Source organism: Colius striatus, chromosome 9 (genome assembly GCF_028858725.1).
Source record: "Colius striatus isolate bColStr4 chromosome 9, bColStr4.1.hap1, whole genome shotgun sequence".
NCBI lineage: Eukaryota > Metazoa > Chordata > Aves > Coliiformes > Coliidae > Colius > Colius striatus.
This window is the reverse complement of record NC_084767.1, coordinates 30217058-30244350: the sequence shown is the minus strand read 5'-3', so window position 1 is coordinate 30244350 and position 27293 is coordinate 30217058. Positions and strand designations below refer to the sequence as shown.

The following is a 27293-nucleotide window of genomic DNA, read 5'->3' as shown; positions in this document are numbered from 1 at the left end:
TCAAAATGACAAATTTCCTTGAGCCAGAGGAGGTTTCATCTGCAGCTATTATAAGTTAACAGCAGTAACTGCCATGAGACTAATCTTTTTCTCCTTTTCTTCTAGCTGAGTTCTCCTTACTCAACTGACTGAAGTTCACATGCTGGGAAAAACAGTAATTGTATGAACACTGGATCAGTTAAAGATGCAGTAAATTTTTCTTGTGGTCACCTTTGTAAATCAGCATTTCCTGGAAACCATTACTCTTTTTATTCTTCAGCCTCTTTATTTTGCCAATACCATGTAAAAAACCAGCAATCCTCTCCCTAGGGATTACAAGTAACCTCCTACACATCAGAATTGCTGTCCTCACTAACAGAAGGACAAATTATTTCTGGCTTAGAGGTGGTCGGACTTCAGTGGGGTCCAGCATGGATAAATTTTACTTGCAGAATTTATGTCCTTAAATTGCTGGAAACATGAGAGCATGAGAATCAGAGGGTTTGTTTCTGAAAACAGCATATAAAGACAACTAAAGACATTAGGGTGTTTTAGGAAATTAGGATTTATTATGTTAATGATGTTAATATTTTCTGTTTAATTATCATCTTGTATTCCATGGGCTTAGATTCTATTTCAAAGCAAAGATTCACAGTTCCCTGAGTTCAAATGTCCCATAAGTGTCTGGGTTGTTGTTTTAGTTTTTTTTTTTTAATCCAGAGGTGAAACACCTTCAGCATAGATTTTCATCTGCCACCACAGCAGAAGTTGTGGAAGGCAGGCAGGCAAAGCTGGAAAGAGAAGGGACTTCTAGAAAGGAAACAGACACAAAACCTGTGGTGACCGAAAAAGGTTGTCTCCATTTTGTCACTGGAAGAGAGGGTCAGTAAAATTTAACCCACTCAGAAAATAGTTGCAGAAGTAAATGTTTGTGCATGAAGCATTCAGAAAGTCTACAAAGAAAAAACCCTGATCTAACAGAGTTTGGATATTTTCCAGTAAAGGCAGACTGGGAAGCAGTTTTAGAAAACAATTACTGAAGAGCTACAGCATTTGCTGATCACTAGGCAGTTTGTGTTACACAACAAAATATTATGGGCCTGTCAGATTCATTTAATAAGCAGAATAAGTAGGTTTTGTATAAGTGGTAAATTGCCTTTTAAAACTGTTCTGCTTTTTCTTTTAGGCATGGTTTAGTGCTAGGTTTGGGATGTTTGGTTTTGTTGGGATTTTTTTCCTCCAATATTATCGTTAAAACCTCTGGTAGTAGAATAATAAACAGGCAGTTCCAAGGCCACTGTGTTTCATGTAAGCAGGCTGATTCAAGATTTAATTATTCTCTGCAGAATACATGATTAATGCACGCAAAGTTCTTAAAATACATATATATGAGGATTTGCACCTCACAGTCTTCTTGAGTAGGTACAAATTACCAAGAGTAAGTAGGTAAAAACAGCCTCCTTGAATCAATAAGACCTGGATTTTACTTTCATTTCTCCTTTTTCACTCTCTTCTCTCACCCATAGTTGAAAGCAAGTGAATGGAAACAGAGTAATGAGATAGTTCTCTGATACATGCAAGTAGATTTCAAATGAACAAAGTTTCTGTTCATTAATCTGAGTGATTCAAAGCAAGCTGTAGATAAAAAGCCATTTTCTCTCGGACTCTGTCGTATATAAACGCTTTTCCAAAACAAGTACAGTTGTGTATATAGTAGTTTGATGACATCTGTAATTTAAATGACCAGCATGAATAAACAGATTTTGGCTTAAAATTGAATATCTGGACTTCTGTGGAATTTTTTCAAGATACAACAAAAATAGTTACGCCTTCTTTTTGTTAATCTCAAGTCTGAACTAACTACATGTAGTAGCACAGACTTCCAAAGCAGCAAACATTATTTCCCCTTGCATCAGCTGCTGCGTGCCTTTTCATTCTAACCTGTTCTCACAATCTTAATACAAACAAAATGAGGGGGTACCCTATACTTTTGACAATCTAAATCTCATTAGAAGAAAGGTAAAAGGGATCCAGACATGGCACATAATCTTCTCTTTCCTTCCTCTCTGCTCCCCAAGCAATGCAACTCTTCAAAATTTCAACACGTTTTGTGTTACTGAATAGGAATGTGGATCAGGTTTTGGCATTGTAATTTTGATTACTAATAGTTTTAACCAGGGAGGCCCATCCCTAGAGATATTCAAAAGATGCATAGATAAACTGCTGAGGGACATGGTTTAGTTTAACGATGGGCTTAGCAGTGTGAGGTTAGTGGTTGAACTTGATCTTCAGGATCTTTTCCAACTGTAATGATTCTGTGATTGAATTGAAAGGCATGTGACTATCAGTTTGCTGCTTTAAAGAACATTGGAGTAATTTTCTATCAGATTTATATATACAGCCCAAGCCTCCTTCCTCTAAATAAGTGAGAATTTCAACCTTATACCTCAGTGAGTAAGAGTAGGTTCTCTAGACAAATGACAGAGACAGGGGGAGAGAAAAGAAAAACATACTGAAAGGGAGGCCTCAAATACTGCCAGAAGAAACAAAACATCTGCTTTAAGTATTTTTACTAACTGTCTTTGTGCTTTAACTGTGTTTTGCAACTGCAAAGCCAAAAAGAATAGGGAAAAAAAAAAAAAGTGTGATTGTTCTGTGCTCCATCACTGTAATGTTTCTAATTTAAAAAAAAAAAAAACAAAAAACAACCAAAAAAAACACCCTGCCAGTTATTTTCTGCTATAGCTTTTCTTTAAGGCCACATTTGTACTCATTACTCAGTGGCATTTCATGTCACAGAGTTTACCAAACAGCCGTATTTCCTTGTTTATTTCACGGACTAAGAATTGTCTCCTCCATCTGAGGAGAGACGGGTACAAAGGGTACCAAAAAGGATCCAAGTATCCCGGGGACACACACCAAAGCCTGGACTTACATTCTTCCGGTCTTTTTGACATTTCATACACAAGACAATGAAGAAATAAGGCCATACATGTCCACATAGCAGTAACTCTGTCCTTGCAAATAAGACTGTTGCAAGAATGATGACATGAAGGGAAAGGAAACTTCTTTATCCAAAGATACTTCCTGAGAAGGAAATTCTCAACTGACAAAATGTCAGGAAAAGTAAAAACTCTCAGACCACTTACAGTTTATAAGTGTTTCTGAAGTTTCTGTAACTTGAATGGAAATCTTGCTTACAGTTCACAAACTGTGTTTGTACAAGTCCTTTATTGCACTTCTGTGCCTTTCTTCCATCCATGACACACAATGACCACCCTCACAGGCTCCTATGCTCCAGCTATTGCTTCTTCAGGCCTGCCCATCACTATGCCAACAAAGCTTTTCATAGTTAGAAGGGATTTCCATAGATCATCTAGTCCCTGCCAAAGCAGGTCCATCTAGATCAGTTTGCACAGGAACATGTCCAGGGGGATTTTGAAGAACTCCAGAGAAGGAGACTCCACAACCTCCCTGAGCAGCCTGTGCCAGGGCTCCCTCAACCTTACAGTAAATAGTTTTTCCTTGTGTAAATGGAGCTTTTTGTGTTCCAGCTTCATCCCACTACCCTTTGTCTTCTCACTACATACACCAGAAAAAAAGGGATGCCCCAAACTTCTGACATCCATCATTTATGTACTTGTAAATATTACTGAGATACCCCACAGCCTCCTCTTCTCTAGACTAAAGGGCCCCAGTTCCTTTAGTCTTTCCTCATAATGAAGATGCCTCAGTCCCCTGATCATCTTGGCTCTGTGCTGGACATTCTCCAGATGTTCCCTGTCCCTCTTGAGCTGGGGAGCCCAGAACTGGACACAGGACTCCAGATGAGGCCTCATCAGGACAGAGTAGAGGGGGAGAAGAACCTCCCTTGATCTGCTGGCCACACTTCTTGATGCACCCCAGGATGCCATTGGCCTTCTTGGCCACCAGGGCACATTGCTGGCTCATATTTAGTTTATTATCAACCGGGACTCCCAGGTCTCTCTCTGCAGAGCTGCTCTCCAGCAGGTCAGTTCCCAGCCTGTACTGGTGCATGGGGCTGTTCCTCCTCAGGAACTCGTCCTCCTCCTGCCCTTGTCCTTGTTGAACCTCAGGAGATTCCCTTCTGCCCAACTCTCAAGCGGGTTGAGATCCCACTGAATGGCAGCACAGCCTTCTGGGGAATCAGCCAGTCCTCTCAGTTTGGGGTCATCAGCCAACTTGCTGAGGGTACACTCTGTCCCCTCATCCAGGTCATTGATGAAGATGTTGAACAAGACTGGCCCCAGAACCAATCCCTGTGGAACATCACTGGCCACAAGCCTCCAACTCGACTCTGTACCATTGATCACCACCCTCTGGGCTCTGTCATTCAGCCAGCATTCGATACACCACACTGTTCACTCATCCAAGTCACACTGCCTGAGCTTTCTGATGAGGATATTATGGGAGTATCAAAAGCCTTGCTGAAGTGAAGATAGATGACATCCACTACTCTGCTCTTATCCGGCCAGCCGGTTATGCACTCATAGAAGGCTATCAGGTTGGTCAAACAGGATTTCCCCTTGGTGAATCTGTGTTGACTCCCCCTGATAACCATCTTTTCCTTCATATGTTTAGTCATGACATCCAGGATGAGTTGTTCCATCACCTTTCCAGGGACGGAGGTGAGTCTGACTGGCCTGTAGTTTCCTGGGTTATCCTTCTTGCCCTTTTTGAAGACTGGAGTAACTTTGGCCTTTCTCCAGTCCTCAGGCACCTCACCTGTCCTCCATGAATGTTCAAAAACGATGGAGAGCAGCTTAGCAACCACATCAGCCAGCTCCCTCACCATTCTCAGATGCAACCCATCAGGACCCATTGACTTATGAGTGTTAAGCTTGCCCAAAAAAGTCTTTAACCTCTTCCCCGTCCAGGGCAACTCGTCTGTTTTCCAGACCACCCTACTATCCTTGCTGGACTGGACTTCCCGAGGGCTGGCCTTGGCTGTAAAGACTGAAGCAAAGAAGACATTCAGTAGCTCAGCCTTCTCTGCATTCTCTGTCACCAGGGCACCCTCTGTGTTCAGCAGCGGGCCCACATTCTCCCTACTTTTTCTTTTACTGCTGATGTACCTGAAAAAACTCCTTCTTATTTTCCTTTACTTTCCCAGCCAGGTTCAATTCTAAAAGGGCTTTAGCCTTCCTGGTTGCACCCCTGTGTGCTCTGGCAATGTTTCTGTACTCTTTTCCACCTCTCACAGATGCTGTTTCACCAACAGCAGCTGAAAACCTGTAGACTTTCATACTGCCAAAGTGATCAGCACATCACTATTGTTTCCACTTCACTACTACTTTTAACCTCCATACCGTGACGACGAGGGAAATAATCCACTGCTGCCCTGGTCGGGAGAGCCAAGCCGGGCCGTGACAGAGGCCGGGTGCTATCCCGGGGCCCGAAGCGGCCCCTATCGCCGCCGATACCAACAGCTCCGCCGGCGGTGTGCGGGCGCCGCGGCTGCTGTGGTCAGGCGTGCAGGCTGCCGGGGCAGGCGGTAGGCGGGGCGGCGGGAGGGGGCCGGGCCGGGCCAGGCCGCAGCTTTCGCTTTCGCCTTCCCCTCAGTCGGCCCTTTCTGGTTCACCGCCGCTTTTCCCCGAAGTCACGTGCCACGGCTCTTCCCGCCGCGCCGCTCCCCCTCCCGCCGCACCTGCGCACGGTTCGGTCCCTGGGTGCCGGGAGCCGCGGGGGCTGGCTGGTCACTGCGACGCTCCCGAGAGGTGAGGGGAGGGGCGGGCGGAGCCAGCAGCACCGGGAGCTGCCTGGCCGTGCGGTAACGGCAGTTCGGGGTGAATGTACCGTGTAACTAAGCCTATCGCTGCCCCAGACTAGCTTCCCCCGCTTCGCTGGGCGCGCTTGGCTGCTGTCCGCGGATCGCCCACCGAGCTTTGTGCTGCAGTATCTTTCCTCCTGGAGCAACGGGAGTCATCTGCTGCCGGTCTTCAGGCCTGCCACAACCACTACCCTTTCTGTGGGGACACCAGGGCCGCATCACCTCCCTCCCCGGCAGCTATCAGATATGTTACACTGCTGACAGACCCTACACCTGAAATGTCCTTTCGCACCTTGGGACTGCTGCACACTCTCACATGTCTCCTGGCTTGTAGCGCTGCCCTGCTCCCAAGAGGGGCCTGTCCCTGAGGGCGGTTCTGCTTCACCTGCTGTTGCCAGCATCGCCGTGCTGCCCATTCTTAACAGGCGCCGCCTCTCTACATTACACGCGCGGTGCTCCTGCATGCGAACCCCGCGCCAGTAGCCGGGCGGCGAGGCCTGGACCCGGGCCCCCCTCGAGCTGTGGGGCGGCGGGAGGAGCGCCGCGTCGGGAACACTCCGCCTAACCCGGGCGGAAGACCAACGGCTGTGGGCGGAGAATCGCTGCAGCACCGCGCGCCCGTTGGCCGAGGCCGCGGGGGCCGGGCTGCGATTGGCCCTGCCGCCGGCCCCCGCTCTGCTGCGCTGTGGGTATTTCTCGGCGCAAGCGAGGCGGCTCGCGGCGTGCGGGCTGTGGTCTTACGCGTAAGTGCGGGCGGCGCGCGGGGGGCTAGTGGTCGCCACCGGCTAAGGCTAGAGCGGGCTGGTCGAGCCGCTCTCCGCTCTGGGGAAGGAGGGTCAGACAGGGAAGCGCGGTCGGTTCCGCGGGCCAGTGGAGCCGCGGCGGCAGAGGGAGGCGTGCGAAGCTGCCGGCGGCACAGCTGCTGTCCCCTGCCCTTTGCTCCCGCGCCGCCTCCGCGGCGTTTGGCGGCGAGTGTCTGGGAAGTAGGGAGGGACGCGCAGTAACGGAGTTGTTGGGAGGCGGTGGGGTTAAGCGTAGCTAGAGCGGAGCCAAGAATGAGTTCAGGCTTCGCTGCGGGCATCGTCGAGTAACAGACCCGCATGGCTGCGAATAGGTCACGCATTCAGGGGCATCCGGTGGGGCTGCTTTGCGGGGACCTCTGTGGGCTGCGAGCCTCTTGCCCTTACCCCAGGGAAGGCGGAACGGAAACATGAGCTTTCCATCCCGCACTGCTAGACCCAGTGTTGGCTTCTAATGCTTCTCACCTAAAGGTGCTTAGTTCCCCCTTGTTTGGTGTTTCACTGCTTGCACCCCCAAGGACTGTATTTGCTACATTATCGTATTGCTCTGTAACTGTCTTTGGATGGTTCTGTGCCACCACTTCTAAGTCATTTCCAGGTCTGGTTGCTGTAAGATACAGGAAGATTGGAATACAACCTCATGTGTCAGGAGATTGGGGCATCCCTTTTTTCTATGATATCTAGCAACAGGACAAGGGGTAATGTAATGAAGCTGGAACACAAAAAGTTCCATTTACACATAAGGAAAAACCATTTCACTGTGAGAGTGAGGGAGCAGTGGCACAGGCTGCCCCGGGGAGGGTGTGGAGTCTCCTTCCTTGGAGGTCTTCAAGACCCGCCTGGACCCGTTCCTATGCGACCTGATCTAGGTGGACCTGCTTTGGTAGGGGATTGGACTAGATGATCTCTAAAGGTCCTTTCAAACCCTTACCATTCTATGATTTAAGCACTTGGGAAAAATACCCTGCCATACTAACTTTCTGCATTTAGACCAATTATTTCCGCTTTCCTCAACAATGTCATGTTTATTTCTGCCTTGGTGCCTGTACAGCATACTCAAATGCTGTGTTATCTGTTATTTGAATCCTGGGCACGTGCAAATCCATAAATCCACTCACTTTAGACATAATAGCATTTTAACTCTCATTTGCTTCCCACACATAGCATACACTACCCAGCAGTTGATCGAACTCACATACAAACACTAGTGGGTTTGGCAGGAAGCAATGTATGAGATAGTCCACCCCAGTGCTACCCTGTTCCTTGGATTGGTCCTGTCACTCTTTTTAAAAAGTTGCATCTCATCACCCGTGTTCTCAGCCTGGAATGTTTTTTGGACATACTTTTACATGCCACTTCTACCACAAGACACTAACCTGCAGCCCAGGGAGGAGACTGTAACTGATGGGCAGCTAGAGACCTTAAATAAGAACATAAAGCCACTCTGTCACAAAAGTGTTTTTGTGCAGTGTGGCTTCTCTCAGTCATGTTAGTTTATCTTTGGTAACTTGTGTCTGCTGCAGATATTGTGTGTATTTAGTCTGAAAATTCAATCATGGGAACTAAAGCATATAGTAGCCAAATCGTCTTGCCACTACTTCTCCATTTAAAATGACTTCATATCTAGTCCATTTTTAGAGCAGGCAAGTGGGCACACAAGTAGCATCTGAAAATCGACCCTTAGAAGTTTGATCTTGGTGATAGGGAGTACAACAAAGGGTGAAACTCCACATAGAGGATCTGGATCCTGTAGAGTACTGGCGTCAAAAACACAGGTCAGACCCATATCCATACTAAGGAAGAAAGCAGTAACACTACTGGTGCCCCAAATGCTGTGAAAAAGAGTTCAAAGAAAAAAAGTGCAAGTTTTCATAGGGAACATTTCATTAAATAGTCTGCTGTCTTAATTTGAAATTTTAAAGTATTTTTAAAAATTAAGACAAGCACGGGAGAAATGGCATTCAGTCTTAATGATCAGCATCTAAAGCTGGTTTTGTTTTCTGGATACACTTTTCTTTCCTCCACTTGCAATTTTGCCAATATTAATGAAAACTTTGAGTTACTTTTCATCAGTTCAGTCCAAATACTACTTAAACATTTACACTGATTGTTTTTCTTTCCCTCTCCCTCCCTCCCTCCCTCCCTCCCTCCCTCCCTCCCTCTCTCTCTCTCTTTCTTTCTTTCTTTCTTGTTTGTTTGTTTGTTTCTTTCCTTCTTTCTTGTTTGTTTGTTTGTTTCTTTCTTTTTTGTTTGTTTCTTTCTTTCTTTTTTGTTTGTTTCTTTCTTTCTTTCTTGTTTGTTTGTTTCTTTCTTTCTTGTTTGTTTGTTTCTTTCTTTCTTGTTTGTTTGTTTCTTTCTTTCTTTCTTGTTTGTTTGTTTCTTTCTTTCTTTCTTTTTTGTTTGTTTCTTTCTTTCTTTCTTTCTTGTTTGTTTGTTTCTTTCTTTCTTTCTTTCTTTCTTTTTTGTTTGTTTGTTTCTTTCTTTCTTTCTTTCTTTTTTGTTTGTTTCTTTGGTTTGGTTTTTACCCACCACCACCTGTTCAGGATGACTCAGTGGTATCAGCTACAGCAACTTGATTCCAAGTTTTTGGAGCAAGTTCACCAGCTATACGATGACAGCTTTCCTATGGAGATCAGACAGTACCTGGCACAGTGGCTGGAAAACCAGGACTGGTAAGCATAGAAATTGGCCATTGGGTTGTGCAACAGGTGATGTTCTCACACGTGCAGTTACAGGCAGCAGAACAGGACTGAAGAAGCAAGCTGCTAGATGAACGTTAGCTGGTGGGACACTACAGTAGCTGTGTGGGTGCTACAGGATGTGTTCCTGCCTCTCTCCTCATGGCTTTCTAGAGGGGCTTAACACCTAGAGTTACAAGTAGACTACCTCATATTTCCCTCAGTTGGTCTGTAACAAAAGTGGTTGTTTTAAGACCAGTTACTACCTTGGTAGTTCATCTCTCGCTGTTCACAGACTTTTGCCAGGATTTCTATGGCATGTCTTAGGAGAGTGGTACAGTGTGCCTGTGCATCTGGTTCACTCTTGCTTCCTAGTGTGCATGGAATGAGTAGATGAAGTCACACAGAACGTGGCAAGAATAATACAGAAATGTTTTTCTCTGTATCAAGGCAAGTAGAGTCAAAGTTGAAAGAATGAAACTGGCTTATGTTTGAAGATAATTCTTAGTGCTCGTGTATGCCACAGCTAGAGTTGGGGATTAAAAATAAAGTACTCCCATGTGCTTTTCTTGAATGCTGTATTGAAAGTGTATTTAACACACAAATGCCTTTAATTATTTTAGGGAACATGCAGCCAACAACGTATCTTTTGCTACGGTCTTATTCCATGACCTGCTGTCACAGCTCGATGATCAGTTTAGTAGATTCTTGATAGAAAACAACTTTTTGCTGCAACACAACATAAGGAAAAGCAAACGTAATCTTCAGGTATGCCTGGGGTATATGCCTATACATTTGCTTGAATTGCTTCAGCAGTGCAATTGGATGCCTATAAGCAGAGCTACCCTGCTAGGGAGAATTTTCACGGTGAGTGTATAAGAATCATAAATCAAATGCAGGTCCATTTTTGTTTTAATTTGCTACAGTTTCATTACCAGTACAGTTATACTTTGAGAACTCTAGAAACCAAAGCAAGTTATAGTTTGTAAGATGTTTACTATCTGTATTTGGAGACCTTACTCAAATGTAGTTTCGCTTACCACCCCATTCCCTTTTGAGTTTCCTCAGCTCTGATGCAGAATAAACATAGAGGAGGAAATCTTTCCCATGTAACTGCAGAGCTACAGTTAACAGCAAAAGGCCTTGTCATTAGGCAGCACTTCTGTGCATTGTATTGTATTGACAAATAAAAGGGCCAAAGCTGATGGCTAGGAGACTGTTTCTGAGGGGAGGAGAACATGGCCAGGCTCAATTTATCTGATAGTAGCTATAAACCAACACTGAAAGATTGGACAAGAAAGCAAGTACATCTCAGTGATTCCCAGGGCAGCACCAGCCTGAGCGGAGCAGGGCAGTGCTCAATCCAGAGCTTTGTAAGCATTTAAAACAATAAGATTGAATTTCTATCCAGCCTTGACTGTGTGTTTATAAATGGCAACAAACATGTCTGCTCTAAGTCAGTGAGCAAGAGCTATACCTGCCAAATTGGAACAGCTGCCCTTCAAAACCAGCAGCTGTATTCAAGGGGGTGGAAGGATGGTCCTTGAGAGAAGATGAGCTCTCTAGGAATGTAGGTTAGTGTCCCCTTTCTCCCAGTGATGTCTGACCCTTTCCTGTCATTTTGTGCTGAGTCTCATCTCATCATACACTACTGAATTAAAATAGAAATGCATTCTTGGAGACGGTTGCAGCTCTCATACTGCCTGTAGTCCTGGAGTGTGCCATGACCAATGTGTGCCTTGAGACTCACACACAGTCACCTGCTAATCTGTTTGCCATCCATTTTACAAGAAATTACATATATGAACTTTAACCATAGACTATCCCCAATGCCAGGATAACTTCCAAGAAGACCCAATACACATGGCAATGATCATCTACAACTGTTTGAAAGAAGAGAGGAAAATACTGAACAGTGCACAGTTATCAAACCAGGTAACAGTCTTGGAACGTCTACTGCAGTTGTATCTACCCTTTCCTATTATCTGGGACAGAGGGAGTGGAGGACAACGGAACGAGGAAACAACCTATCTTCTCCCTGCCCAAAAATATGTTACTTGAAGACAGAAGAGTGAACACTGACGTGTACCAATTGGACAGCATGGCTTGTTTGTGCTGTATAAAGCATTTGGAGGGGAAATGGCAGGGAAGTAATTTTTTTTCCTCTAATGATGTAAAGCTATGCTATTTTTTTTAATACTCCTATAGGACAGCCTAATCTGCTTGTCAGATTTTATTACAATTTAAAAATTAGTGCTTGCCTTATTTTCTTTTTTGTCTTCTGCATTTTATTTATGAATTGACACTGTATTAAGCAGCTGAGCCTTGGTGCATCTCTGGACTGTCTGTCTGGGAAAATGATGCATCCTGCCTCTTCCCAGTTATTTCTGGTTTTTTAAATGAAGCCCATTTCTGTTCTTTCCTCTGAATCATAGGTACAGCTGTACTTTTCTCCTTCCTCTGTTCTGACATAGATCTTTTGGATTTTCCCTTTTCAAGTAGAACTATTTTGCAATAAAAAAAAATCTGCAGTTGGGAAAGACATGCAAGTGATACAGCTAGATGCAATCTGCTTCTGTAGCAATAATGTGGTGACTGACCAAGCACGTTAAGTTCCAATACTGAAGGACTTCCCTTTAGGGCAAGCTTTTGCATGTGTATTGGTAGAGTGGGAAGAGCATTGAGGCACGGGCTCTCAACAAGGGGTCTAAAGCAATTGTGTCCAAAACAAGTCCTGTAAAAATTTGTCTGACAGAGCCCACATAGCTGCAGTGCACCTGTTCAGTTTCCGTTCTGACACATGACAAATGCTTCATCTGCCTTTCCAGCATGCAATATATTTGGGTCATCAAAAAGGGAAACAGTCCTCCTGTACTCACTGTTGGCACTAGGTACAGCACCGTGCCCAGGTGCTGCTTTGATAGATGTTCTCTCATTTCCAAAGCTGAGAAGATAAATGCAGACCAAGCACAGTTATAAGCATTATAGTAACCAAAGTAGAATCCTGAATGTTAGAGTATGCTCAGATTGCCTTAGTAGTCTGACATAAGTGTGTGATGGGGGACCTTTGTCAGTTTACCAAAATAAACACCTTAGCTGACCTTAGCTTAAGTTGACATGTTAATCAGAGCCAACAATACATACCTGACTGTCCCCCATTGGAGGAACAGCAAGTTTGACAGCAGTAGTACCGTTAATGTGTGGAACAAATAATCCTCTCTTTCAAATTACTGCAGCTATCCGAGGTGTGTCTTGCCATAAACTTCCTGAATGATACTGATGTCAGCTTTAAAAAACTATAGAGAGATGTAAAATGTGCTGGGGTAAGAAACTGTATACCAAGTTACTAGATTTGCCTGTACACAGACCTATCTTGATCATAGCCTGTTATTCCCCACATCCTACTTGATGTAGATGTCACCCAGCCTTCAGTGGTTTTGTTTTATTGAAATACATTTAAACGATACTTGAAGATAATGAAAGAAAATAATGGATTTGTGCAGAGAGAAGATAAAATATATTTATAGCTTTTAGTACTATGTTTAAAAAAATGCATCATCACCACAGAACAGGCATTTTTCATCATCCTGGGCTTCTTGTAAATTCACCTCAACCCAATTTTATGTTATAAAACCATAGTATGATGTATCAGAACAAGCCATGCTTCCTTGGGTTGTTTGTCAACAAAAGCCACTGAAACTTACATTTATGAAACAATTGTTTACTGTCATGGGTCACTGTGGTTTGATTTTGATTGTTCTTCTTGTTTCCCTCAGATGGAAGTGGGAAGCATACAGAACACTGTGATTGAGATGCTGGACAAACAGAAGAAGCTTGATGTGAAAGTTAAGGCTGTGAAAAATAGTGTCATGGTAAGTACAGTATAACTATTTAAAGTAGTGCTCATGGATTCATAGATGTTGAAAAGCTTTCAGGGCAAAAGACTTTGTGAAATGACAAGTAAAAATAAGGTAATGGTTTGTATTTCAAGTCTATAATGAGGGATTGTCTGAAAGTAGAAGTTATTTGTCAGGAGTACCGTAACAGAGATTGGATTTTATTGGTTTAGCAAGATGAATTTCGTGTGCCTAAAATAATACTGACAGAGGAAAAACACTTTTAAGAAGTCACATCCTGACCAATTTGTTGTGAAGTCGAAGCTACATTTTCATTTAGCATATAGATGTTGATTGTCTTAACAAATACTGTTATGACAGGAAGCTTATCTCCAAGTAATATCTAAGAATTTGCTTGTTTAAAATGCTGTGCAATGTTCTGAGTTTTTCCACTATAGCCTAGGTTCTCCTAGACTCTGTGAACTTAGGTGATTAGGCAATGAGGCTTTTCCATATTTTATAATAAACAGATTTTAGTTGGCCAAGAAGGAAGAAGGGTGAATAGAAAGAGATTACGTTGAAGGTTATTTCCTGTTAGGAAGTTTCAGGAAAAGGTGTTATTACAAAACTAGACTTCATCTCTGTAAAGGGCAGGTACCAGGCAGTCTTTAATCAGACATAGTCTTGCATTATGTGTCTCTGTTAAATAATTGTTTCCACCTTTATTTATGCTTTATAGGACGTGGAGCAAGACATCAAGACATTAGAGGATATGCAAGATGAATATGACTTTAAATATAAAACCTTTCAAAATAGAGGTAATATTTCAAGGACATTCCCTATTGTATATAGTTTGTAAGGAGTAAACTCTACTATAAGATTAGGACTACACACAATCAAACTTACTCATAATGTCCATTCTTTATTAATTCTGCTTTGATAATGTCCTTCCTTCACTAGTCCTACCTTACAGTGAAACCTGAATTCTTGAAAGTGCATTCTCTGCCTCTGTTCTTACAGAGCCTCTTTGTTAACACAGTATTCCTATATCTTTTGCATCCCTTTGCTACTAGAAATAGTAAACCCTATAGAGTCTGTGACTGTTCAGCCACAGAATCTTAAGGATTGGAAAGGACCTTGAAAGATCATCTAGACCAATCCCCCTGCCAGAGCAGGACCACCTAGAGTAGGTCACACAGGAACTCGTCCAGAATGTCTCCAGAGAAGGAGACTCCACAACCCATCTGAGCAGCCTGTTCCAGTGCTCCATCAGCCTCACAGTGAAGAAATTCTTCCTTGTGTTTCTTTGAAACCTCTTATGTTCCAGCTTGCACCCATTACTCCTTGTCCTATCGCTGGACATCACTGAGAGCCTTGTCCTACCATTGGACATCATTGAGAAGAGCCTGGCTGCATCCTCCTGCCACCTAAGTGTTCATAGAATTATAGAATGGTAGGATTGGAAGGGACCTTTAGAGATCATCTAGTCCAACCCCCCTGCAGAAGCAGGTCCACCTAGATCAGGTCACCTAGGAATGTGTCCAGGTGGGTCTTCAAGACCTCCAAGGAAGGAGACTCCACAACCCCTCTGGGCAGCCTGTTCCACTGCTCCCTCACCCTCTCAGTGAAATAGTTTTTTCTTATATTTAAATGGAACTTCTTGTGTTCCAGCTTAATGTGAAAGTTAAGGCTGTAAAAAACAGTGTCGTGGCAAGTATAGTATAACTATTTAAAGTAGTGGTCATGGATTCATAGGTGTTGGAAAGCTTTCAGTGCAAAAGACTTTGTGAAATGACAAAAAAATGCTCCACTCCTTTCATCATCTTGGTGGCCCTGCACTGAACTTTCTCCAGCAGCTACCTGTCCTTCTTGAACTGAGGGGCCCAGAACTGGACACAATATTCCAGATGTAGTCTCACGAAGGCAGAGTAGAGGGAGGTCTGTCTCTCTTACTGGCTACTTTGTTCTAGAAAAGGCCTCAGTTTCCAGCACAAATTGGCAGTTGACTGTCTCCAGAGGAAGGGAGTATGGGGAGTAATGAGCCATTATCTTGCTCTTGTGCTTAGGGGCAGGTTGTGCTTCTGTGAGATAGACAGGAACCTCTAACCTAAGGTCAGTAGGCAGCAGGGGTAGTAGCTAGGGCAACTGAGTAGGATATGTCAGCCTGGGCTGCCATCAGGAGGCTGTAAACATCCTCCCTTGAAATAATGGTTAACTTCTGTTACCAGGTTGAGCAATGATTCGTGTCTGAAGGCAGCAGGACAACAAATTGCTCAGTATGTACCTTTACATTGTGTAATCATTGTTTTAAATCAGGTCCTTGCTCTAAAAAGTGAGCAAACTCACATCTCAATTCCTTCACTGGGTAGTGGCTTCTCCTTGCATTAGTGCTTTAAGTGTAGACTCTCTAAGAAGGGAGAAAGGAGGAACTAAAAATCTAGGAGGCAGTAAATATTTACTTCCTCAAGCTTTAAATATATATTTCACTTGACATGATGGTCCCCTCCTCTCCCCCGTGTTTTCCCCACCCGTATTCCAGCACTTTTGCCCCACCTTCACAATTTGGACTTATTTTACAGAGCATGAGTCCAATGCAATGTCACAGGAGGAATATAAGAAGGAACAGATGAATCTCAATAAGATGTATCTATCACTTGACCTCAAGAGAAAGGTAGCACTCAAGTTTTCTTTCATTTTGAACATATGTTCATTCCTTGGATTGACAAAAATTTTATAAAAGAAAACTTTCCAACTAACAGTTGAACTAAGATTTTGTTGTTTGCATCCTGACTGAAAATCTAGAATCTCTGTAGGCACTGTTTGCAGCTCTATTAGAATTAAATGTGTTCACTCTCATTTTAGTGGTCAAGTCCACAGCACGTCATCCCAGATACACGCTTGGGACAGACATGGATGTGTATGAATGCAGCAATACTGAATATGCTTTGTTTTGCCACTTAATCTAGCAGATACTGTTGATGAAGAGAAGTGGGTGTTTGTAGAAAACATCCTCTGTTGACAGGAACTATTACTTTGACGTTCTTGCAGAGTTTTGCAGGACAGATAGCATTAGCTAAAATGGTACTTAGTTTTCCTGTATGAAGGATTTGTAATAAACAGGGTAATTGAATATTCTCCATAGGAAGTGGTGAACAAGATAGTACAGCTACTGAACACCACAGAACACACACAGAGTGCTCTTATTAATGAGGAGCTGGTGGAGTGGAAACACAGGCAGCAGACTGCGTGTATTGGAGGCCCACCCAATGCCTGTCTCGACCAGCTACAGAACTGGTAAGTCTCTAGTCAAGGAGGGCATTGGACAGGAACTGGAAGTGCATTGTGAAGGAACACCAGATCTGTGAAGTACAGTGATTGTTTATGTTCTGTATTTTCATTCTGTCACAGCATAACTACATTTCAGTGATTTTGTTACCTCACCAGATTTCCAATGAGCAAGAAATATTCTCTGTGTACTGCCTAGTCCTTAGGGACAGTCACCTGTTTGGTGTCTTAGCATTATTACAAAACAAAAGCATCCAAAAGTAATAAGATGGTGTAATTGTAGGTTCACTGTTGTTGCCGAAAGTCTACAGCAAGTTCGTCAGCAGCTCAAAAAGCTTGAAGAACTGGAACAGAAGTTTACCTATGAGTCTGATCCCATCACAAAAAATAAACAAGTTCTGCAGGACCGAACGTACAGTCTTTTCAAACAGCTCATCCAGAGGTAAAAGACAAGAAGGATCTTTTTGTGTTTGCGTGAACAAATGGATGGAGAGCACCTTCCGTTCCATTCCCTCGATATTTCCTGCACAGTACCTTTGCATTTGCTGGGGTTTTCCTCAGTTTATCACAAGCATTAAACTAAATGACCTTTTTTGAGATTTGTTCTATGTAGGGCTTCTATAGGTTTAGGCCCATGGAAAGGGTTTGTGATCAGCCATTATTTAGGTTAGCAGGAGCTATGCGTTGATTACAGAACTAAACTCCTAGTTTGTTAATTTATTTCTTGCTTTAAGCTTCAGCCCTGCAGTGTTCAAGGAAACAGAGGCAAGAAACCATCTGTACCAAACTGTGCCCAAGATCAATACAAGATTCTCTAAGCCTTTGTCTCTGGACAAGTCCTCTGTGTCCAGCATAGGGAGGGCAGCTCTATCTCCATACCACTGCCGTGATGCAAGTTACTGCAGCTGATAGTTGCATTGTGTAAGATCAGAGTCCCATTCTGTAAACATACGGTAGACAAAAATAATGCTGCAGAATCTAGGAGATAGTAGGGGCTAAGGTACAGTAGGTAATGCCTTCTTACAGAGGTCTAGAACCCAGGTTTCCAGAGTGCCATTCAGATGCTTTGACTGCTAATCTTCAGATCTAAGTACTGCTTTTCAGTGAACTGGAGGTGATGAGAAAGGGCTATAGAAGTCCAGCTTAGTTAGTTGTCTGTGAGTTTAGCAGGAGGAAAAGTCTCCATGCTGCCTCAGACTTGCTATTAGTAGAAATACGTCAGGATTTATGTCTACACAGCACGGTGCTACACAACGAGTGCCCAAGATGGCACCAGTTTGGGGTATATCGGAACAGGTTAGTATCAGGAATTTGCTTTATGCAGTTAGATAGACCTCACCAAACCCCCAGCTTCACTTATCTAGCTCTTGGACATGTGTTGTTATGTAGTGACTCACAGCACTGTAACTGTAAGAATTTAGCAAGGGCTGAAAGTGGCAAATGAGGCAACACGCCTCACTGGGATTATGCTACTTACATCAGAGTTGAGATTGTTTGATTTCAGGGAAGTCTGAGGTAGCACTGTGCCTCCTCAGGCCATCAGTGTGTTTGGGAAAAGCCATCTCTTATGAAATCACTTTATACTTGAGATATTTCTAGCCCTATTGATAGAAATGAAAGACGCCAGCACACAGACCAGTGTGTAGATTGAAACTCAATGAGTAAAGTGTATAGCACTATTTGTAAATCACCATTCTTTTAAAGTTCACTTTTTGTATAATTTCTTCTTCCTTAAAGACAACATTGATAAACCCAAAGTGCCTTTAATCTGGTCTTTCCATAGCTCCTTTGTGGTAGAGAGGCAGCCTTGCATGCCAACACATCCTCAGAGGCCATTAGTCCTGAAGACAGGAGTACAGTTTACTGTAAAGCTGAGGTATGTTTTCCCCTTCCCCTTTCTTGTTTTGTGGTAAGCCTTTCATGTCATTGCCTTCCTACATCTGAGAGGATTGCACACCATAAACTGTAGCCCAAGTGCCAAGGTCAGGAGGCGAGGGATCTCTTCTAGCAAAGTTTAACTTGGCATTCAGCCCCAGAAATGGGAGCTATTGAATACATAAGAAACACAACCAAACAGCAGAAGACACATGCAGACCACTTCATTGTGCAAAAGAATAACTCATTTGTCCATCTGTTTTCCTCTCTAAATGCTGGCTTGTGTGGAGCAAACTTGGAGCTTAAATACCTGCATCTAAATATCTGTGTGATAAGCAGCATGATAGAAGAGAACCACTTCACTTTAAAAAAAATTTCTCTTTCCAGGTTGCTGGTGAAATTGCAGGAATTAAACTACAACTTGAAAGTGAAAGTCTTATTTGATAAGTATGTTGCATTTTTCTCATCCCTGTGTCTGTTACTGGTAAGCAGTCCCCGTGTTCAGAAACCCAAAAGGCAGTCAGATTTCCGGTGTTGAGTTGGCTAGGAGGAGGTTAGTTCTCCACAGCAGCAGCTGCATCCTTCCTTTTTCTCACTCATGCTAAGTCTCTCTCTGCCATTAGAGACACATCAGAAGCACAGAAGGCCTCAGCACTTGCTTTAAGGACAGAAAAAGAAATATAACAGGCTCTCCAAAACAGCAACAGTGGCTGTAAGGTCGTGAAGGGAGTCTGTGCTTTTGAAAAAGTAGATGAGGTTTTGTCTTCACATTTGAGTTGGTGTTCTGTTCACCTGAAACAGCTTTGGAGCCCAGCAACTTGCATGGAATGGAGGGAAAGGAAAAAAAATTTGGATGTGGATGTGGGAGCTGAGGCTTTAAGAAGTACACCAGAGACAATGCAACTCAGTAAAATAAGTCCTTAGTTGTGAGACAATTGATTCCAGTGGTGCAGCAGTTTATTCAACAAGTTTTATGCTTTGAAAGCAGATTTAGAATGACAGTACTGTATCATTTTCTCAGAGCAAGAGTTAGATAAAGCTTAAGTAGTAAGTGAAAGGACTTGCTTTGATTAGAAAACCCCCTTAGCAAAATTTAAGACTCAGTAAAAAATAGCCTGTGTAGTGCAATATTTGAGTATGTGAACCAGGTGGCATCTCCTTTGCACAAAAGAAACAAGCACCCACATTTTCTGTGTCCGTGGCAGAACCTTGAAATGTTTGTCTTTTTTTTCCTTTTTGTTTTTGACAGAGACATAAGTGAGAAGAACTCAGTCAAAGGGTACGTGGATTTACAGTCTGGTATATTATTATTGGGTTCTATCAATGAATTTGAGCCACTTAATTCTTTTCTCTCTCTTTGTGAAGGTTCAGGAAATTTAATATTTTGGGAACGAACACAAAAGTAATGAACATGGAAGAATCTACTAATGGAAGTCTAGCAGCAGAATTCAGGCACTTGGTAGGGGACTTTTTCTTCCATTGACACATCCATTTAACTGTGTAGGTAGACAGTGTGGTAGAAAGGAGACAAAATGCTTTTGTATTGAATTATAGAATCTTAAGGGTTGGAAGGGACCTCTAAAGATTATCTAGTCCAACTCCCCTGCCAGAGCAGGACCGCCTGGAGTAAGTCACAATATACTCAGTATACTTTTGTATAAGAGGAACTACAAACGTATCTCCTTTTTCTTTGTTCGTTCTTTTTTGAAGTCTTTGGCCTGTTTCTATTGAAATGTTAATTCTTTTGTCACAGAAATAGGGCTGGAAAGGCAAACAAGAGTTATTTGCTGCCCTATGTAGCAATGAGTTCTTTGGAGGAAAAAGAAGCAGCAGCCTAGAAATGCTATTTTGCGCATTTCAGAAGGCCAGTGGGTAGGAAAGCTTGGAGTAGCTTAAAGAGCTTTCAAACTGAAAGAGGAGAACTGTCTATGAAGGGGCAGCTACCAGTGCCTTCAGCAAACTATCCTGAATTTTTGATCTGCAGATTATGAGCAAATCAGATTGGTTCGATCACTAAACAGGAAAGGAAAAATGCAATTCCTGAACCATTGAACGTGGAAGTCTCCCTTCCTCCCTTCATCATCCAGAACAGACACTGTCTGGATGATCACTGTCTCCAATTCAATGAGGTGCTTGATAAACCAGTATATCATAGGATCATAGAATGGTAGGGTTTGGAAGGGACTTGCATAGATCATCTAGTCCAACTCTCCTGCTGAAGCAGGTCCACCCAGATCAGGTCGCATAGGAACACGTCCAGGCAGCTTTTGAAGACCTCCAAGGAAGAAGACTCCACACCTCCCTGGGCAGCCTGTGCCACTGCTCCCTCACTGGAACAGTAAAATAGTTTTTCCTTATGTTTAAATGGAGCTTTTTGTGTTCCAGCTTCATCACATTACTCCTTGTCCTGTCACTACATACATCACAAAAAAGGGATATCCCAACCTCCTGACACCCGCCATTTAGATATTTGTAAATATTAATGAGATCCCCCCTCAGTCTCCTCTGAACAGCCCCAGGTCCCGCAGCCTTTCCTCGTAAGGAAGATGCTCCAGTCCCCTGATCATCACACTCTTCTCGATGCATCCAAGGATGCCATTGGCCTTCTTGGCCACAAGGGCACATTTCTTCCGATTCTTCCTGATTTCACGCTGCTTCTGTTCTTTTAAGGCCATTCCTAAAAAAGGCATTATATCATAAGCATACAGTATCTATTTTGGCAGATGAATGGTTTATAAAAGAGTAGTAGTTACCTATAGTTTAATCTTCTGGCTTCCACAGCTTAGAACTAAATATGATAAGAGACTAGTGCAGCAGGTTTGCATACAGTAAATGCATCTGAGTATCTGCATCTGAGGTAAATGAGTGACAGGGTTTTTTTGTTCCTTTGCAGCAACTGAAAGAACAGAAAAGTGCAGGAAACAGAACAAATGAGGTAAGCAGCACTAGCCTTGTTCATAAAGCTGTTTCATAATACTAAGAAGGCATTCAGGCATTTAAGGCAATGTTGTGGTTTGGCCCAGCTAGCACAGCAGCACCACAACAGTCTCTTGCTTGGTGCCCCCCATTCACCCCCACCCTCGTTAGGATGGCCGAGGCCCCAGCGAAATGGGAGTAAAAAGATAAGCAAGATTGTTGTGGATTGAGACAAGGGCAGGGAGGGCTCGCTGCCAATTACGGTTCTGAGCAAAACAGACTCCAGTACTCAACTTAGAGAGGAAAGTAGGAAAGTTTATTCTACAAGAAACAGAATGGAATAAAAACAAAAAGGGAGTAGGATGATACTCTGTTTAGTGTCATGAAGAAACACACAGGATGACAAAACAACAGGAGAAGAGTTCAGTGTTTCCAGGAAGTGATCCATGTAGGAGGTATCTACAAATGACAGCTACTGCCAGCATTGTATCCCTCTGGACTCTCCCTCATTGGCACCTAGGTTTAACAGGATTTTCTAGCAAGGACAGATTTTTCTATGGCTTCTAGGTAGGACCTCAAAATAAGTGCCTAGACAGTGAGTACTTTAACAGGCAGTTTTAGGAAGTTGGCATTGTCACCTGACTTTGACCTTTAAACTGGTTTTGAAATTGGGAGCTAGTAACCTTGGGCAGAAAAGGGTTTTCCCCTTGATAAATCTCCCAGGCAATTTGCAGTCCCTGAAATCTTTTTTTTTTTTTTAATAAAGGGTCCTCTCATTGTGACAGAAGAACTTCACTCTCTGAGTTTTGAGACGCAACTGTGCCAGCCTGGCTTGGTGATAGACCTAGAGGTATGTCTTAGATGAATCAGATGGACATAAATTCTTTCATATTGTTCATGCTGACAATCTGCACCTTTTTTTTCTTTTTTTCAAAATGCCAGGATATCAAGTACTTTCATTTATTTCAAAATATATGAGTGACACTTCACAGTATCTCTGTATAGACACATACAGTGAGAATGCTGTCAGGTCTCTGGGTGAATAAGACTAGGTGTCTTGCAAAGTGTCTGATAACCAGCCGTGTGTCTTAAGCTGTCTAGGTACCGGTTTCTGTTCCTTTCAGAAGCAATAAGCTGTGAACTCTACTGTTACTATCAGTGCTCTTGTAGCTGACACTAAACAAGAGCCTTTAGCAGACTAGGTCACTTAAGCCTTTTCTAATACTTCATCATGCTGACATTTTCTCCTCTACATACAACCTTAGAGTGAAAAAAAGTTAACACCCTCGAAAGCAGGGAATTACAATGGGAATGGGTTTGTGGGTGATCTAGAGGACTGCAGCAGCAGGACAGGATAGCCTGAGGAGCTTTCTTTTGTCTCTCTTCCAGACTACATCCCTCCCCATTGTTGTCATCTCAAATGTGAGCCAGCTTCCAAGTGGATGGGCTTCTATCTTATGGTTCAACATGCTGTCTACTGATCCCAAGGTATTTAAAAAAAAGCATCAGAAATAACTTTGTGTAGTTTTAAAGCATTGTCTGTATACAAGTGGCTGCTGCATTTTTTCCATGCAGAGGCTCTTACTGGCTTTCAGGTCTGGAGAGCGGCACAGTGACTTCTTTATCCTAAACAAAGCAATGTTTGAAACCCACAGAAGGACAGTATGTGTTGCATTCACTATATACTGTGAGAAGTCAAATAAGCATTCAAGAATTCAGAGTACACTTGAATAATGTAGGAATTCTGCCGATGGGGAGAAGACAACGTCCCCTGCAGAATCCCAGAGGCTGCTTTTCCTGGCAAAGAATGCCTCTCAGAAGAGCAGCCTGCTTTTGCAGCGTTGTCTCGAGCTGACATCCATTCTTAAAGCTGCATTTTGCCACAGCGATACACTTTGTAAATTCAAACGGCATTCCAAAATTCACATTCGTCAACTATAGATTGTATTTTTCCATTCCAGAACCTGTCCTTCTTTCTGAATCCTCCTTGTGCAAAGTGGTCTAAGCTTTCTGAAGTTCTGAGCTGGCAGTTTTCTTCCGTAACAAAGAGAGGCCTTAATGCGGATCAGCTGAGCATGCTGGGAGAGAAGCTACTTGGTATGGTCTGCTTCCATCAGATGGTTTGCTTGAAACAAAGCTAATTTTACATCTTTTCTGCCATCTCTTTTAAGTTTTTGTTTCTTCTCAAACCATTTCTCCTCACACAATGTCACATTGTAGCAGACAAGTGTTTTCCAGTTTTGAATAGGGTAGAATTTGTAAATGAAGGTCAGGTCATGAAAAAACCCTGCAGTTTAACTTAGGAGTTCTGTGCATTAGGGCAGTGCAGGCTGAGGCTATTGCTGCCTCTTGAGGAGCTGCTGAAGTAATGTAAATGTTTAGGCAATCTTTGAGGTAGCTGTTTCGTGTCATTTTTTGGGTTTTGTTTTTAAATCCACCTCCATTAATTTTAACTTCATGCATGCCCCTGACTGCAGTGGGGGTTTACTCTTCTCTGCATAAACACAGTTGCAATACCAAAGTGCAAACAGGATGAAACTCTGAAAGGATATCAAATTTTGAATGTCTCCCAGGTGAGAGTCCTTAGTGAAAGCCTTTGTTTCCAGACTCCTTGAGAGTTTGCCTGATAGGTGGGTCACTTGATACTGCTACTGAGTTTGTATAGTACACTCTAGATAAAAAGTACTGTTAATTCAGATTATTCCACTAACCATAAGCTTCAGGAAGTATTAATATTTGAAGGGATTTGACATTAATAGGCCTAAGTGGTAAGTACAGCATTCTGTCCTCTAATTCCCTTCCTCTAATTTCCCCAAGACAGAGGATCTGACAAAAAGCTTACAGATTTAATAGATTACTTATCAGAATTCTGCAAGGAGAGTAATTTGGGGTTTTTTTTTAGTTTAACTAACTGTCACACAGACAAAGTAACCCCTAACATTTCTATATTCAAATTGCATTTCAGAACTTCAGAGGTTATGTCAAACTCTGGTAACAGCAGAGATGATGTTTAAATCTTATCTCTACTTTTGGAAGTATTTTACTACTGGAAAAAAAAAATCCAGGGAGTTGAACACTATATATTGAGAATTCCATAGTGCAAGGGGACAACCCACTGCTGGTTTTGAGATGTTAAAGTTGATAGAATCTTGGTCTGTAATGCTAGCAACATCAGAAACAGACTCCCTAACCCAATTTATTCTTAGAGATTTGAGAGGGAAAAGGAGCATATATCTGACTTGATTGAAATCCATAGAATGATCTGTAATGGAAAGAATTTGGCTCTGAATACAGTCTGGGTCTGCAAAGCTCTAGCTGCTGGAGTCACAGCAGAGGATTTTATTTGTGGTTTGGATGTGGTTATGAAAAACTGTAGAGATAAAAACAAGGCGTGGGGAAATGATTACAACAGAACTGAGATGAGTCTGTGGTTGGGGCAAACCTAGGGATCGAGTGTTTCTGGGGCAAAAGCCTACAAGTCACCAGAATTGAAACAGGGAAGCGCTTGTCACACAAAGATGGTGCAGGGTCTCGAGCTCCTTCAGAAAAGTTAGTGGGTTGCAGTTTTCTTGTTCTCCTGGAGAAGAGACATGCAAGATTTCAGTCTCCTTGAAGCATTTGGAAACTGGCAAGTGTTAGGTGTAGCACAGCTTAGAAAGTGGCAGAATAAATTGGTTGTCATTATACAATATCTGTTAAAATGCATTTGGTCATTCTGGTGCAGTGAACTTCTCCAGAGGGAAACTCTGCAAGGTCTCCCTGCACAGTAGCCGTGAAAATGCAGTAGCCTTCCATTTCTTTGCTCTCTTAGTTCAACGCTCATAACTTGGTGCTATAAGTAATTTCCTTTCAGCCTTACTACGTAACTTACAGAACATGACTGAAGTCTGTTTATTCTGTTCAGGGCCAACAAGTGGAGGATCTCACGATAGTCTTATTCCTTGGACAAGATTCTGCAAGGTATGAAGACCGTTTAAAACTTGAGAGGGAAGAGGGAGCTTTCTCTTGGTTTGTTGTGGGGTATGTTTGGGTTTCTTATTTTTGCCAAGGTGCTTGCTTTTTCAGTAGCCTACCCTAGTTAATCTGGAGTTGCCATGGTTATGGGAGATTTTGGTGGTGAGGTTAAGGTAGCAGCAGATGGGAAAAAAATGAGCTTGTGTAAGCAAGAAGTAGATGATTTTGAGACTGTTTTTGAGCCATGTATAAACTATGCAGAAAAGTGCACCTTTTGAACACAGTGTCTTCATTATGAAGGAGTTGCTGTTAATAAAATAGTTCTCTGCTTTCATTATTACAGGAAGTGTCAAAAAAACCCCAGCAAGATGAAAAAATCTTCACCTGTCCTAGTAAAGGACATTTCTCAGACCAGGGGCAACTGGATTAGGGTGAGGAATAGCACAGGGCAATCAAGAGAGTCAGTATGGTGGCAGAAAGCCACATGGACACGTTTGATAACCCTGGCTGCAGCAAGACAGCAGGACTTCAAACATTTTTCTTTGGCTTTAGACCCTAAACTGATAGAGATAAGCAAGAGATCACAGCAGGCAGGAGCAGACTCCAGGGAAAGCACAAAGCTCTGGTGACCTACCAGCATTCAAGGCCAGTAATACAGGTGTTTTCACAAAGAATTAACATCTGAGTCTGAACAGAACGTGTCTCTAAGTTGTTCTGCTAGCCAGCCTGGTTGAAAGCCCTATGGGATGGTTTGGATATCCAAGAGCTCCAGTAAGGACAGTGCCAGGCAGGAACGAGAGCCTTTTCTCTGCTCTTTGACCAGTGTCATTGCATGAGAGGAGCCGAATCACATGGTGTTGGGTGCTGTAGGCTCAGGCAAGCAATTCTGTCATGCTGCATCTTAAGATTCAGTAGATGCTTTGTTCCCAATAGTTTGTAGAGTAGAGACACAGAAAAGGGGAAAAAACAAAATAAGAGAATGTTAAGGGTGGGAAAGAAGAAAGAGGTGAGAAAAAAAAATGCAGGGACAAGTAGATGCTGGCAGGATCGAGAGCTTTGCTTAACAAAACTCATGTTTTGTTATCCCTGTTCTCCCCCCTCCCACCTCTGTGTTTCCATACTCTGAATTTCAGGAAAATATAAATGACAAAAATTTCCCCTTTTGGCTGTGGATTGAGGGAATCCTGGAGCTTATTAAGAAACACCTCCTGTGTCTCTGGAATGATGGGTAAGGCCTGAGTGACATGGTCATTGCCTCAGACTTCTTATTTAGGCTCGCAGTTGCATCCTCAGGTTGTGAGGTTGTTTGTGCAGATACTTTGGGTCCAGTGAAGTGGAACTTGAAACCAGAAAAAATCCTAAGCAAATGAATTCTAGTAGTGAGGAAGGAAGCTTCAAATGAGACAACAGCTGAAAGCAAAAACATCAGATAACCAAGCTGCCCCATTTAAGTCACAGAGCAGGGGTTTGAAAGTTAGAGTTTTATTTTTCCCTCTGCTCCTGCTTTAAGTAGGTTCTTTCCACACATAGAGTCTTTCCTGTATTTGACGGGGTAGGCTGAAGTACAGCAAAGTGTAAGTCATAAAGTGATCATCCATCTTAAAAAAGCCCGAACAAAACCCTGCCCAGGAGCAGACATTCCTATGAGCCTCCTGTGGGTGGCAGCAGCCAGACTCTGAACTTCGGCAACGGCAACGTCAGGCCAGGAAGAAGCCTGTACTCGTTTTAACAGAAGATCATTAGAGTAGTAAGACTCTGCCAGATGGAAAACCAGCTCTATTTGCCCTTTAATACTGGTTTGTAGTAAACTTTTGATTCATGTATTGCCGATTTCAGAAGTAAATGCCACCGGAAGCAGGTTTAGTCAGTCACAATTCTGCATTTTAGACACATTATGAAACCCTGGCAATATCACACACACAGTGGAGCGTCCTGTAGCCCCAAGTCTGCAGGATCTGCAAGCCCAGGATTTTTCTGTCTTGCTACATTCAGCAGCAGGCTTCATATTATTAACCCCAGAATTCTGTCAAAGCCCTTTATAGTTGGTATAGTGAAACAAATCTTGTTTCCCTGCCTAAAACCTACATATTTTTTAGCTAAGGGGGCTCCAGTGCAGTGGGAGCTTTTGCCCCTATTGTTGCAGCAGAGCTGCAGTTCTGCCCTGTTTAGCGTTCCTCCT

The 27293-nt window shown here is 43.0% G+C and overlaps 2 protein-coding genes across 5 annotated transcripts in view; both read left to right on the top strand.

The window, feature by feature from the left end:
• STAT4 (signal transducer and activator of transcription 4) overlaps nt 1–1758 on the top strand; it is a 44932-nt gene extending 43174 nt beyond the window's left edge. Inside the window, exon 24 of the mRNA XM_062002565.1 lies at nt 106–1758. Within this exon, the coding sequence (XP_061858549.1) occupies nt 106–132 (27 nt within the window). The 3' untranslated portion in view covers nt 133–1758. The remainder of the gene's footprint in view (nt 1–105) is intronic.
• A 3856-nt stretch (nt 1759–5614) lies between these two features.
• The window catches only part of STAT1 (signal transducer and activator of transcription 1), a 30494-nt gene continuing 8815 nt past the window's right edge, over nt 5615–27293 (top strand). For 2 of the 4 annotated variants that reach the window (XM_062002563.1, XM_062002561.1), the window contains exons 1-19: nt 5615–5717; nt 9114–9242; nt 9872–10016; nt 11085–11183; nt 13025–13120; nt 13824–13902; nt 15664–15755; nt 16227–16378; nt 16653–16811; nt 18153–18245; nt 18632–18691; nt 19494–19523; nt 19610–19703; nt 21138–21179; nt 21927–22010; nt 22550–22648; nt 23122–23257; nt 25065–25120; nt 26248–26342. In XM_062002563.1, the coding sequence (XP_061858547.1) occupies nt 9115–9242; nt 9872–10016; nt 11085–11183; nt 13025–13120; nt 13824–13902; nt 15664–15755; nt 16227–16378; nt 16653–16811; nt 18153–18245; nt 18632–18691; nt 19494–19523; nt 19610–19703; nt 21138–21179; nt 21927–22010; nt 22550–22648; nt 23122–23257; nt 25065–25120; nt 26248–26342 (1739 nt within the window). In that variant the 5' untranslated portion in view covers nt 5615–5717; nt 9114. Of the gene's footprint in view, nt 5718–5761; nt 6514–9113; nt 9243–9871; nt 10017–11067; nt 11184–13024; nt 13121–13823; nt 13903–15663; nt 15756–16226; nt 16379–16652; nt 16812–18152; nt 18246–18631; nt 18692–19493; nt 19524–19609; nt 19704–21137; nt 21180–21926; nt 22011–22549; nt 22649–23121; nt 23258–25064; nt 25121–26247; nt 26343–27293 lie in introns of those variants that run through there. The other 2 variants (XM_062002562.1, XM_062002564.1) reach the window with 2 other exon arrangements.